This window comes from Martes martes (genome assembly GCF_963455335.1).
Source record: "Martes martes genome assembly, chromosome: 9".
Taxonomy (NCBI): Eukaryota; Metazoa; Chordata; class Mammalia; order Carnivora; family Mustelidae; genus Martes; species Martes martes.
In genome coordinates, this window is record NC_137896.1 from 17,771,317 (window position 1) to 17,785,951 (window position 14,635).

At 44.0% G+C, this 14,635-nt stretch overlaps 1 protein-coding gene across 1 annotated transcript in view; it reads left to right on the plus strand.

The window, feature by feature from the left end:
- CHD6 (chromodomain helicase DNA binding protein 6) overlaps nt 1–14,635 on the plus strand; it is a 195,986-nt gene that overhangs the window by 161,571 nt on the left and 19,780 nt on the right. The window contains exons 31-33 of the mRNA XM_080813272.1: nt 10,981–11,041; nt 11,735–11,951; nt 13,362–13,570. Of these exons, the coding sequence (XP_080669398.1) occupies nt 10,981–11,041; nt 11,735–11,951; nt 13,362–13,570 (487 nt within the window). The remainder of the gene's footprint in view (nt 1–10,980; nt 11,042–11,734; nt 11,952–13,361; nt 13,571–14,635) is intronic.

The following is a 14,635-nucleotide window of genomic DNA, read 5'->3' on the forward strand; positions in this document are numbered from 1 at the left end:
AAGTTGGGGTTGCCTGGGTGGCTCAGTGGGTTAAAGCCTCTGCCTTCAGCTCAGGGTCTTGGCTCTCTGCTTGGCAGGGAGTTTGCTTCCCCCTCTCTCTCTGCCTGCCTCTCTGCCTGCTTGTGATTTCTGTCAAATAAACAAATAAAATCTTGAAAAATAAAATAAAGTAAGATAAACTGCCAAGCTGTTTCCAGCGTGGCCATACCCCTTCACATTGCTGCCAGCCCCGCGGGAGCGGTTGGTCCACTTTCTCCTTATCTTTTGTTGGCTTTTGGTGTTGTCATCATTGTAATTGAGACATTCTAATAGGTATATGGTGATATCTGGTTGTAGTTTAATTTACATTTCCCTAATAACCGATGATGTTTAATGTCTTTTTATAGGTTTAATTGCCATCTGTAAGCCTTTTCAGTGAAATGTTTCATCATGTCTTTTGCCCATTGTCTTTTTTTTAATTTAATTTTTTTTATTTTTTATAAACATATAATGTATTTTTATCCCCAGGGTACAGGTCTGTGAATCGCCAGGTTACACACTTCACAGCCCTCACCATAGCACATACCCTCCCCAATGTCCATAACCCCACCCCCCCTCCCAGTTTGCCCATTTTCTAATTGCATTGTTTGTTTCTTTGTTTTCCTGTTGGTATTTGAGAGCTCTTTATGTAATCCACATACCAGGCTTTTGTCAGACATGTGGTTGGCAAGTACTTTCTCCCACCTGTAGTTTGTCTTTTTATCCTGTTTACATTCTTTCACAGAGTAACAGTTTTTAATTTTGAGGAAGTCCAACTTATCAATTTTTCTTTTTATGAATCATGCTTTTGGTTTTAAGTAAGAATTCAGTAAGAATTCTGCCTTTCTGTGGATCTCAAAGGTTTTCTTCTATGCTTTCTACTAAAAGTTCCTTAGGTTTAACATGTAATTCTGTGGTCCATATTAAGTTAGTTTTCATGTAAATGGAGAGCATTAGATTCAGGTTTTGTTTTGTTTTTTTTTTAAGATTTTATTTATTTATTTGTCAGAGTGAGCACTGGCAGACGGAGGCAGAGGGAGAAACAGGCTCCCTGCCGAGCAAGGAGCCCAATGTGGGACTCGATCCTAGAACACTGGGATCATGACCTGAGCCGAAGGCAGCTGCTTAACCAACTGAGCTACCCAGGCGTCCCTCAGGTTCTTTTTTTTTAACCTGTTGCTGGCCAGTTGCTCTAGAACCATTTGTTTAAAGAGCTATCTTAAAAAAAAAAAAAATCTTTTCTACATTGCATTGCTTTTACACCTTTGTTGAAGTATCAGTTGAGCAGATTTGTGTGGATCTATTTCAGGCTTCTCTGTTCTGCTCCATTGTTGTATTTGTCTGCTCCTCTGCCGGTAGTATGTAGTATCAATTATTGTAGCTATATCGTAAATCTTAAAATTGGATAGACTGATTCCTCCCACTTCTTTTTCAAAATTGTTTTGGCTTTTCTTATTCTTTTGCCTTTTTATATAAATTTTAGAATACTCTTATCTATATCTACAAAGTTCTTGCCGGAATCTTGCTAGGAATTGCATTAAACCCATATATCACTTTCAGAATTGACCTTTACTGTATTGAATCTTACTGTATATCTCCCCATTGATTTCAAGCTCTGATTTCTCTCATCACTATTTTATAGTTTTACAGAGAACAATTTCTGTACATGTTTGTAGATTTACATCTAAGTATTTGATTTCCTTTGGTGTGATTGTAAATGGGATATTTATGTTTATCTTGTATCCCGCAAACTTATCAGCACTATTTCAATTTAAGGTATTTCGTGATTTTCTATGTCAACAGTCCTGTCATCTGCAAATAAGGGTAGTGTTATTTCTTCTTTCTGACCTATATGCTTTACATTTCTCTTTCTTGCCATATTACACTGTCTGAAACTTCTGGGACTGTGCTGAATGAATGCTGAGAGCAGACGCTCTTGACCTTGTTCCTAATATTAAGGAGGAAGACATTCAGTCTTTCATCATTAAGTATAATGCTAGGTCTAGGCTTTTTGGAGGTAGTCTTTATTGAATATGAGGCATTTCCCTGTATCCCTAGTTTTCTGAGAATTTTTATCATGAATAGATGTTGAATTTTGTCAGATAAATTTTTCGCACCGATTAATATGATCGTGTGATTTTTCTTATTTAGCTTTTACTGTGGTAGATTACATCGGCTGATTTTCAAATATTAAATAAGCTTGCATCCCTGGATAAACTGGGATAAAGCCATTCAGTCATGGTGTATGATTCTTATTTGTTAAATTCTTTTTTTTTCTTATTGTTAAATTCTAATTGCTAATATTTTGTTAAGGATTTTTGCATCTATATGCATGAGGAATATTGGTCTGTAGTTGTCTTTCAGTACCATCTTTGTCTGCTTTTGATACCAGTGTAATGTTAACTTTATAAATGAATTGGGTGTTGCCTCCAACTGTTTTCTGATAGAGGTTGTCTGGAATTGGTATTAATTTTTTTTAAATGTTTAGTAGCATCCTCTCATGAAACCATCCTGGAGGTTCCTTTTTGAGGGAGTTTTAAAATTATGAATCCTACTCTATTTTATATTGAGTAAGTTATAATCATTGGTGTTTTTTAAGGAATTTGATTTATTTCATTTAAGTTGTCAAATCTGCATGGTGTTCATCGTATTCTTTTATCCTTTTGAATTATAGAGCTTTTCCCTGTTTTCTTCCTGATACTGGTAATTTGTGTCTTCTCCCTTCTTTTCTTTATCTGTCTTACTAGAGATTTGTCTGCGTTATCTTCTTCAATAATCAGCTCTTTATTCCAGCTCTTTGTCTTCTCTTAATTTCACTGATCACAGGAGCCTGGTGGCTCAGTCAGTTGGGCATCTGCCTTCAGCGAGGAGCCCCATGTCAGGCTCCCTGTTCAGTGGGGAGCCTCTCTCTCTCTCTCTCCCCCTCTGTGTGTGCACGCTCCCTCTCTCTCTCTCAAATAAATAAATAAGTCTTTTTTAAAAAAGTTTTTTTGTTACAATCCCACAGGCCCCTAATGCTCTTTTTTTTTTTTTTTAATCTATTTTTCTTTTTTTCAGATCCGGTACTTTATGGTTTTCTGTCTTTGAGTTCCGTGATTTTTTTTCTTTTTCTCCTGCATTCTGCTGTTGAGACTGTCCATTGTCATTGTTTTGTTTTGTTTTTTAGGGTTTGGTTATTGAATTTTTCAAATCTAAAATTTCTTTTTGGTTCTTCTTTAGATTTTTGTTTCTTTGCAGAGATTTTTTTCATTTGTGGCACGCATGTTCAGAATTGCTCATTTGATGACTGGTTTAAATTCTTTTTTTTTTTTTTTTTTTCTAATTATTAGGGGTTTTTTTAAAGGTTTTATTTATTTATTTGACAGACAGAGATCACAAGTAGGCAGAGAGGCAGGCAGAGAGAGGGGGGGAAGCAGGCTCACTGCTGAGCAGGGAGCCTGATGCGGGGCTCAATCCCAAGACGCTGGGATCATGTCCTGAGCCGAAGGCAGAGGCTTTACCCCACTGAGCCAGCCAGGCACCCCAACTGCTTTAAATTCTTGTGTCAAATTCTAAGATTTCTGTCATTTCAGTGGTAACATTTATTGTCCTTTTTCATTCAGTTTGAGATCTTCCTGTTTCTTGGTATGAAATGATAAGATTTTTTGCTGAAATCTGGACATTTTGGTATTGTATTATAAGACTTGGGATCTTATTAAAACTTCTGTTTTAGCTGACTGCCTCTGACTCCTGTCTTGCAGGGGAGCCGGGTGGGGGATGGGTACTACCTTATTGCTGCCAGGTAGGAGTTGAAGCACATTCCCAGCCAGCCCCCAATGAAACCTGAGGGGGATGTTTCTCATTATTGCTACACAGGAGTGGAAGTTCAGCTCTGCCTATGGTTTTTGCTAATGCTGTGGGTGAGGATGGGGACCTTATTACTCCTTCTCAGAGATGAAAGTCCCAGCTCCTACTTGGCTTTTTGACACCACCCCAGCAGGAGTATGGGGTGTCCTATTACAGCCTGGTGAGGGTGGAGGTCAAGATTCTCCACTTGGCCTTTGGATGTTTGGCCATGGATGTGTTGAGCCAGTTTTTTTGTGATCTTGGGGCTGGAAGGTAGCAGGTATTGCCTTAACATTTTGTGTACTCCTAACCTACTTTTGTTGAGGCTTTTGTTTGTTTTGTTTTTGTTTTGTCTGCACCCTTTGGCATTTCTAGGTAGGCAGCTTCTTTCTCCCCAAATCTAGTAATAAAAGGTCAGAAAGAAAACCATGGAACTCACCACTGTGTCATTCCTTGGGTCCCAAAGTCCCTAGCTGGTTTGCCTTCTCTCACCCTTCAGAGTTCTCTTACGTTTGTTTCATATACACAGTCCTGGGTCTTAACATGGCTTAGAGTGAGCAATGGGAAACGTGCATTTTCCCAGAAGTCTGCGTTGCATTTTAGAAATGAGTTTCTGGGGCTTTTCATAAGCAGACTGAGACCTTACCAGGGCCCCAGCACCATTTGACCCCACGTGTTCCCTGGGTTTGAGTTAGAGAGCGGATGAATCTGGTAGAATTTCATGGATTCTGAATCTCAGAGGTTACTGTACAGTTGTCCCCAACTGAGTGCGTTGCCAGGATAGTCTCTCATCTTCTCTTCACCACCACACAGAGGTTACCAGTTCTGTTCTTTCGGTTCTGGTTGGGAGAATGTGTGGTATTTACTTTGGCTTCCATCAGCTCTAATTCCTGTAACAGTAACAATGACATCACTTCCCCAAAGTAGGAAATAATTATTGTTCGAAGTTTTGTTTCCATATCTCCCTACGGTCTGAGAAGCAGTGGACTGAAGCACATCAGCATGAAACTTCTGACCCTGACCTAAAGGAAGTTGGGTTCTGTTGTCAACAGTTGAGATCCGGGTTCTGCCGTTCCGGTCCCTGGCTTCTCCTGTTACTCCTTTTGTCTGGAATTTAGGATGTGTTTTTCCGTAGAAGCAATTCAAGTACCAGAGAAATGCAAGTAATGCCTTACACTTCATGGAACTTCGCTTTTTCCAAAATACTTTTTCCATTTGTTGCCATCGATCCTTACCTCGGCTGAGGACATAAGCACTTCCGATGTTACTGCCCTCATTCGAGGGCTGTGGACATTTAGGCCCAGGAGCTTTAAAGCACTTTGCCAAATTCGTACAGCTACCAGGGGATAGAGTTCAGACTAAATATTTTCTGGATATTCTCGTCTCGTGTTCCCTAATCAAGTATTGTTTTCATAGCCAAGAAAGCAGAAAGTATTTCAGCTGCCATACCTACTGCTTCTGTGGAAAGGCTGCCACAGCCAGCCCGGCTCTGAAAGATGTTCACGGTCAGGCTTACATGCTGAGCTGATCCGTCTTTGATTGTGGAGACATCTGGGCACCACCGAAGGCCTTGTGGCAAAATTGTAAAATAACTCAAGTTTCCTTACAGCGGAGTTAAACTTCTCTGGAACTACATTTTATTCATTTTTTAAATTAACACCTCTATTGTTTATTTTGCTTGTGAAAACCCTAAAATCTGAGCTATAGAATATAATCAAAAGCAGATAGAATGGGGCACGGCTTCTCCCAGATTCTGAGGTGGACAGATTATAAATAGATTAAGCTCACCTCTGGTCCATGTGCTAACATAACAGATGTAGAGGGAGAGACAACGTCTGAACCCAGTCTGCTCTCCCACCCTTGCTTCCTTCCCTTCCCATACCTCCTGCCCCAACCCCAAAGACACTGGCTGGGTGTTTCCTTCTCCCAGTTCTGTTCACAGGCAGATCAGCAGGCAGGGCTAAAGCTGCCCAAAGAGCCTGTATCGTCTATAACTAGGGGAATTCCTCTGAATTAAATACACATGGGCACAGGGGACGACAGTTAGTAGATTGGTACAATCCCAGTATCACAAGGAGCCCTAACTCGTGTGTGAGTGGTTTCTGAATGTTCTGTCCCCTCTGCAGCCTTGCCGTCAGGTCATTCCAGGTAGGTTTAGGTAATTCTCGGAGTCCATAGGAAGAAGAAAGAAAGAAAAAACTGACTTCCAAGGAGACTTCCTTATACCGTCCCAGAAATCTGGCTCCTGGTTAGTTCCCTGCATTCTGTTAGTTTTCTTCTGGTGCTGCAAAGAACAAAACTGTTCTTTCTCTCCTCTCTGACAGGATTTTAAATTTTTTTTAAATTATTATTTAATTATTTATTTATTTGACAGAAATCATAAGTAGGCAGAGAGGCAGGCAGAGAGGGCAGGGGGGAAGCAGGCTCCCCACTGAGCAGAGAGCCCGATGCAGGGCTCGATTCCAGGACCCTGAGATCATGACCTGAGCCGAAAGCAGAGGCTTTAACCCACTGAGCCACCCAGGCGCCCCAGGATCTTAAATTCTTGGAGGCCAGCTAACTACTAACCTTCATGTCTTTAAATGTCTCTTCAGGTGAAGTGCCCCTAGTTCTCTGCTTTCTTTATATTGTGTCGTCTCCAGACCTTCGCTGTTCTGGTGCCTTCCAGAGCACACTATAGGTACAGCCCCCTTAAGATGTCAGAGGGTCAGAGAGTCAGGATGTCAATGTTAGAAGGGACATTGGAGATCTAGTTTACTCCCTTTCCCCCATGCTCGCTCTGCTTTAATACCAACAGAACTTGATTGGTAAACAGTTACAGATTTCCCACACGTCTGGAATCAGTGAACATGCAGAGACTTTCTGCAGCAGTTAGGCTGAAAGTTTACTTGTGTTTGGAATGGTCTGGACCTTCGAACTGTAAACAGAATCTCTCTTTATCAAACACGGTATGATATAAGGAGAGTAACAGCTCTTTTAACTAAAACAGTGACAAGTAGCAGCCCACTGATATAGTCACATTTTCTAATGAGCGTGTCTTGTCCTCGCTCTGCAGCTGTGCCCGCTACAGGTGCTCTCTGAAACAGAAGGTCTGTAACTGGAAGAGGAAGTCAGAGCCAGAGTGAGCTTGGAAAAACACTTGTGAGAAACTTAATGCCTAAATGGTCTAAATTCCATCGTAAGAAAAAGTCAGTTAGGAAGTAGTAATTATTCTGTTCTTCCAAGTTCAGACATTGAGGGTTCTCTGCACTCGGTAGTAATGTCTGAATGTGAAGTACTTCCCAGCTAACAGCGTGTTTCCCCTCCAGTTAGGCGTTATTCTTATCCGGTTCTAGAGAGAGGAGGAAGCTGAAATAGTTTTCATCAGCTTCAAAAAAAAGTCCTGCTGTCTAGAGGGCACAAGAGCTGTGTCTCTCCTACTCAGTCTTTTTCTGCACCTTGCCTCTTTCCCTGTTAAAATCCGTGAGTCACATTAATGACATTTGGTGTGCATCTACTTTCCACATGAAGTTTATGCAAGAGGAGAATGCTGGATTTGTTTTCCTGTGAAATGAAAGCCACAGTGGGATCTTTTTAATTCTGCCTCTGTTTATCCTGTTACCTCTCATACAGCTCTTAACTTCTGGCCACCTCCTCTTTGTGTCCTTCAGTAGGAAGCTCAAAAACCTTGCGTATGTCTTTCCCCCTATTTGATTTGGGTCTGGTAGAGTTGGTGACTCTGTCTTACTTTCCCACTGTGTTTAGGAGCACTGATCACACAGCGTGGCCAGTATTTTTCAGCATGTCTCTCATGACCTCCAGACTCTGGGCCCTGGAAGGACAAAGGTTCCATTTTTCCCACTATTACAGCCCTTGGATCCAGTGCAGTTCCTGGCACTCGAGACACTTGTTTGCTCAGTGTAAGAGGACAGCTCCTTGCCTGTTGTGTTGATCCTAGGGTTTTGTTAGAACACAGGAGACATTCCCTGGGTCTGCAGGTCCCACAGGGTCTGTGCTGCTGCCACCGCCTCCATCCACATCAAGGCCAAATAGGGCAGGCAGCCAGGCCCGAAGGGGCCGGCCACAAACAAGGGAAACTGGACCTTCTGTTCTCAGTAACTAGGAGTCCGTGTATGTCACTGCCCTCCGTGGAGAAGTGACGTGTTTGGACTTAGTTCATGAACACTGCTCTGGATTCGGCCCCCTCTGGCTTCCACTGGCCAGAGCAGTCCTGCCCAGTAGTTAGAGCTCATCCTCTGAAGTCAGATCTTCAGGGTTTCAATTCCACCTTCACCGCTTAATAACTGTGTATGATCTTAGGTGAGAATAATCATCCTCCCCATTCCAGTTTCCTCCTGTCTAAATGGAATAATGAATGAACGGAAACTGCGTCAGAGGTACCATAGTGTCTGGAGACTCACTGACCCGGGTCCCAGAAGACCTCCGTGGCTGCTGCTGCTTTGCGTCCTCCAGCCAGCCTCACAGAACACAGCGCAGGTGAAAGACAGGACCAGGGAGGTTCTGTCTGGTAGTGGGGACTGTTTATCAGCATTTTACAGCCCCCACCACCACTCGTGAGGCGTTTGCTTCGGGCTAGCATTTGGTTCGACACAGGACGTAATCGACTCGTTTATGCCCCACAGTCACCCTATAAAGTATTATTACCTCCACTTTGCAAATGAAGAAACGAGCTGGAGAGACTGAAACTGCGTGGCCAAGGGGCTGGGGACCGTCAGACTGCAAACCACACGCACGCTCCAGATGGGGACAGCACATGGTGTGACCTGTTTCCTTTGTGTTGTTTGCTGTTGTTGTGTTTCCAGTTTCCTTTATTTTGCAGTTCTTGCGGTCAGCAGTCTGGATCCTTCATGCTGAAATGACAGATTCACACCTCCTTGAAAATGAATACTAAATTCAGATCAATTCACAGTCTGAGAGAGCACACGTTGAAAGGCTCAACTCTAACCTGTGTCCTTCACTCTGCAGCCGCTAGCTGAAGTCATGACGTCTTTCCCACTCGGGCTGCTGCTGAGCCAGGACTCCGTCCTGTCATTTCCAGAGGGAGGAAGTGCCTCCAGGACAGGGCAGGGTACAGAGACAGGCACTTGCCAATCCCACAGTCTTGCCTTACTCGAGAGTCCGCCTGAGGCTGTTCACGTTCCTAACTGTGCACCTGCAGAAGCCGCGAGTGGGACCTGAAGGGAAATGTGCACGGCCTGTGTGTCTGCCTCACCCCAAGCTGGGAGCCCCCGTGCAGATCTGGGGTTTGGGGAAGCCCAAGTTAGCCACCCGTTGACGTAATAAGGAGCATGGTGGCTCTGGTGCCTCACTCCCACATTTTGTAGGCTGTAGGACGTTTCTCAGTCTGGAAACATCTATAATTATAAATGTGAGCGTTCAGAGGATCTTTGCGGGTTCTGTGAGGATACTCAGACACGTGCTCCGTGGCAGGAAAGGGTACAGGACATGGTTGGTAGTGTTTTGCTTGTTTTGTACCCACCCAAGGAGCGGGAAAGGATGAGGTAGCATATTTAAGTACCACTCCAGAACAGTACAGCAGATGAGCCTGAGGCCGCCCTCTCTCCACTTAGATGGCCAGAAGCCGTGTGGGCCAAGTGAGAGAGTTTGAAGTGATGTCCTCCAGCTCTAAGTACGTTCACGCTCCAGAACAAACCTTCAACCCAGACTCTCGTTTTCCCTTTTTTTTTGGATGGTTGGAGTGGTTGTCATCAGACTACTGTGTTTGAAACCCAGCTGTGTGACCTTGGGCAAGTTACAGAACCTTTCTAGGGCTTGTTTTCTGCATCTGTAAAAGGAGGAGAGTTGTAGTTTCTACCTCACGAAGCACTTCTGAGAACTAAAGGAGATAAGCCACGTAAAGGGTTTCACACGTGCTCCATGATGTTAGCTGTTATCCCTATTTTGTAATGGAGAAAATGCGCCCCTGCTCCTCTCTGCCTTTTCAGTTTTCTCTTTTCAGCCTCTTCCATGGTATTAGGAACGTAGGAGAATGGATAGAATTTTGACTGTTTCCAATCACAGGTGTCAGTCCGTTCCTACCGAGCCTAGATTCCTGGTCTGTGCTGTGTGCACTCCTCCAGGAGGCCGCGGACATTTCCGGTAAAGGACCAGGTAGTGAGTATCTTAGGTGTGGGAGCCACATTCAGTCTGTTGCATATTCTTCTGCCTCTCCCATGGCCCCATTTTTTTCTTCCCCCTCCCCCTTCTTTTTCTTCTTCCCTTCCAAGGTGTAAAAACTCTTTGTAGCTTGAGGGACATATAAAGACTCTACAGACCACACAGATTCCTGACCTTTACTCTAATATGACCCTCCCTAACATGGCTAGAGTCTCAAATCCTGGGGTTACTCTCTTCCATCATTCAGGTCAAAAGACAGTAAGTTTTCATGTTAAAAATGGGGTCCAGTTGAAAAATAGCACTCTCTCTTCTCCCATCCCCAAACTCTCCCACACACCATATATAAAGAACTTTCAGAGTTCCCTTCTGAGACCAAGAAAGGGCTTGTAAAGGGATCCATTAGAGCTAGTTTGACAAACGCTCCAGCTTGGATAAGCTCTGTGCCTGTAAAATTACTCCAGATTCACTTGGAGCCTCAGTTGTGATTTTAATTTTAAGTTCCTGGGGGTTTTGCACCATCAGGTCTCATGTCTGGAGCAGTCACGTTTTAGGACAAGAGCATCTGTTGCTGTGAAGTAAGCTAACCGTAATGAACATGAACATGATACTTTTCCACAGCAAAGGGGAAAAAAAAAAGAAAGAAACCAGAATGCAGGCACCACCTTTGTGAAGTGACAGTATTAAATTGCAAGAGATGATGGTAATGCAAATATTTAAATTCACAGCTAAAGTCGTGCTTGTAAAATGTAATTGCCGGGGAGAGCACGCCAGCTCATCGTTCTTTCAGCTAATTCTCTGTAGACAGAATCATTCGTACAGTCCCAGTTAAAAATGCTTATTTGAAATAAACTGCTTTCTGGTTCTTTTAAAACTGCACAAGTAAGCTTTATTGACCGGGGACGATTGAGGTCTTTGAGGTGTTCATGGGCAGGAAAGATCTCCTGCTCTGTGAGGGCTGTCTGAGCTAGTTTGTCCTGGGCTGCGGCTTTTGCTGATGGTGTGGCTTCCTTTATCCCTTAGGAGAGTTCCAGTGATGGAGGTGATGGCATTTTTGGCGAAAAGAAGGATGACAGCCGGGCAGGTGAGACTGTGTCCCTCTGAAGGCAAAGAAAAGTAAGGTCGCAGATTGTAGTCATCTTGCAGTTTACATGTAGTAAAAATAGGCTTTTTTAAGGAGGCTCTTTTAAAAAGCCAAGTTGACCTTCTCAGACTCTCCTGGAGTCACACACGGAGCTTTAATGTAGCTCTGGCAAGCTCCCGCCACCGTCCTTGAAGTTCAGAAGTGAGATCTGTGGTATCTGAGGTCAGGATGGAGTCAGGGAGAGAAAAAGGAATTGTGGTTTCATTGATTTATTATTTATTTAATTAATTTAGGGAGAGAAATGTTAGAGAGGGTTTGTTCTCTCGTTTTGTTTTTTTCTGAATTTGAACTCAATAAAGTCTTCTGCAGTTGGGAGACCCAGCTACACAAAAGCCCGTAGTTCTGTTATGGAGAAGGCCATAGAGGGTCTGCTTGTTCCCATGCCTCAGAGCAAGGTCCTCGAATCGGTTCTGGCCCCATGGACGGACACATCCGTATATGAGAGATGACCGAGCCAGCCGCAGCGAAAGCTGTTTCTAAAGCAGAATCGCAGACCTTCCGGCCCCACCGGGTTCCTGAGCGAGTTGATCTGGTCCTTGAGTCAGCTGTGGTTTTATTTAAACAAAACAAGAAAATAGCCGCCTTTGTTTTGGTTCCGTTTGTAAATACTAATATCCTCACTGATGTTTGAAGCCCAGGATGGCTCCGACCCAGACAAATCACCCTGGCCAGTTTCGTCTGCTCTCACGGCTCGCCTCCGACGTCTGGTCACCGTGTACCAGCGCTGTAACCGCAAAGAACTCTGCCGACCGGAAATTCTGGGACCAGGTAACCAAGGATACTGGGTCCAGGAAGAAATGTTCAGGAGAACCTCAGAAATGGATCTCATCAACAAGGAAGCTCAAAAGAGGTAAAAGTCAGGGGCCAAAAGGGCATATGGAGCTGCCGATGAGTAAAGGTGACAAGGGGATGCTGATACAGCTAGAGACCAAATGCATTTAGTGTTCTCATCTTGGAGTTTGGTGATCTCCAGAACTAACTCAGTCCAGCCTCCAATGATGGTGTTGGCTGGGGAGTTGATGAGATCTAGGAAACCCTTTGTTCACAATCCCCAGACTTTAATGATTCTCCAACTTGACCCTCTTCCTTAAGTTGGACCCCATTCCCTGGAAATGTAGTTTAAAATTAGCGTATATATCAGATCACATTCTTTTAGCAGCCAAGTAAATAGTGTGCATTGAAGCTGCCATATTATAGCTACCAATCCTTATTGGTAGCCTGTGAGAGCAGAAAGTACTATAAAATGCCAGCCCAGAACGAGGAGATAAATTATCAGGAGTTACTTGCCCATCTGAGAGTCACACCAAAAATGGCTGCAGAAGGCCAGCACAAGCTAGGAACGATGCCACCAGGAAAAATCAGCAAAGCTGTAGTTCTAAGAGTCTGTCTGTCCACCCTTTTCATGTACCATCCAGTGAATTAAAAGAATACCAAAAAGAAAAAAAAAGCAAAACCACTTCTGTGTACACCTTCTGACTTTATGAAATTTGGTAATTCAGAGAATCTACTGCCTTTCACAACTCCAAAGAGAAGAACTCGAGCCCATCTTCCCTGCTTCTCACTCCTCCACTGAGCCCCTCACCCCACACTCCTGGCCTGACTCGCTCTGGGGATGGAGAGTACCGTGCCCAGGAGCCCCTCATGAAGACTGTGGGTAGCGTATAATAATCCAGCCACTTCCTGTCATTATCTCAACCTTGAAGAATGTAGAGGCTGGAGAACCTTAGCGTCCCAGATATGGGCTACCTGCCTACATAAAACCTAGAACAAAGCCAACATGAACTAGGGGTGGGGAGAGTTGTGTGGCTCGGGGAGTTGCTTCCTTCTCTGGACCAGTGTCTTCATCAGGAAGAGAAAGGGGGTGGATTTCTGGTCCCTCCAGGATTCTGTGATTTTGTGTTGTCATACATACATAGTATTTTAAGATCTTCATCTCCCATCAGTGGAAACAGACTAGGTAGTCTCTAAAATTAATGAATGAAGAGATGGCAAGTCTGCACACATGACTTAAAAATAGATAAATACTGGGAGAAAAAGTTGAGAGATTTGAAAATGGTGGTAGGATAACGGGCTGTTTTCATTATAAGCTTCTCACCCCAATTTAACTTAAATAAAAGTAATAAAATAGGCAGACCAGGCCTATCTCCTTTCTTGAGTCCACGGACTCTCCTAATAGGCTCTAAGTAAGTAAGTAGTTGTTGGCTTTTTTTTTTTCCTTAAGGGAAAACAGCTCACTCTCCCTTTCTGATTAAATCCCAAGGTGGACGAGGAGAGAGCAAGCAGACTTCTACAGAGCGGTGTCCTCCTTCGGCGTCGTCTATGATCAAGAAAAGAAAACTTTTGACTGGACACAGTTCCGCATCATTTCCCGTTTGGACAAGAAGTCAGATGAGAGCCTGGAGCACTACTTCTATAGTTTTGTGGCTATGTGCCGGAACGTGTGTCGTCTGCCCACGTGGAAGGATGGCGGTGAGAACGCTCTCTGTCCGTGTGTCCCCCGATGAGACAGGGAGAGGGCATGTGTATTTTCAAGGTACAGAATCACTTCAGGTAGTCTCAGTTCTAGGATTAGAGTCTACCTGAAGAATTTAGGGAAAGACAAATGGGTTTTCACAAATTCGTGAACTGCTCATTAGGTCCACTCTCATAAAATGAAATCTCTCTCCCAAAATGATGCCATGTCAACAGAAATTGAAATTGAGGTTAACAGGGCGCCTGGGTGGCTCAGTGGGTTAAAGCCTCTGTCTTCCGCTCAGGTCATGATCCCAGGGTTCTGGGATGGAGCCCCACGTCAGACTCTCTGCTCAGCAGGGAGCCTGCTTCTCTGCCTACTTGTGATTTCTGTCAAATAAATAAATAAAAATAAAATCTTTAAAAAAAAAAAAGATATTGAGGTTAACACCGCATGGAAGTATTGAGAGGCTAGGGTTAATTATCTTCTCCAGCGTATTGTTAAGTCTCAGAGGTTTACTCTGGTGAACTTTGCTTCTGCTGTACATTGTATCGTAAGAACTTTAACTCGTTTCCCGTGTATTGACTTGTAGCTACAGAAAGTAAATGGCTGTCTTTTCTACATGCCCCGATCCAGTAGAGACCCCTTCTGAGAAATTGCTTCCTGGCTGGGATGCAGCAGCTTCCTCCTCGTCCCTCTCCCGCCTCGCGCTTGTAGGTGAACTAGATATGGCCCATCTGACTGTGCTGTGGAAAAGCTAAAACAACCCTGGAGTCCAGCCAGTGTGGGTCCTGGGCTGACAGCAGCATGTGCCCCGTGTGACATGGTTAGGGTGTTTTCATTAAAACCAGGGAGCTGGATAGATTGTAAGGAGCTGGGCCTTGCAGCCCCACTGACAAGACCTGGCCTCGAATCCTGGTTCTGGCGCTTGGAGTATATCTGAGCTTCCTTCCTCATCCTTCAAATGGGGGTAATGATGCTACAGCCTAGCATTGCCGTGAGAACTCAGTGACATGTGTACAGTCACTCATGTGCTCCTCCCTCACCCTCACTGGGTCTGTCCTAGTTTCATAGAAACCTTC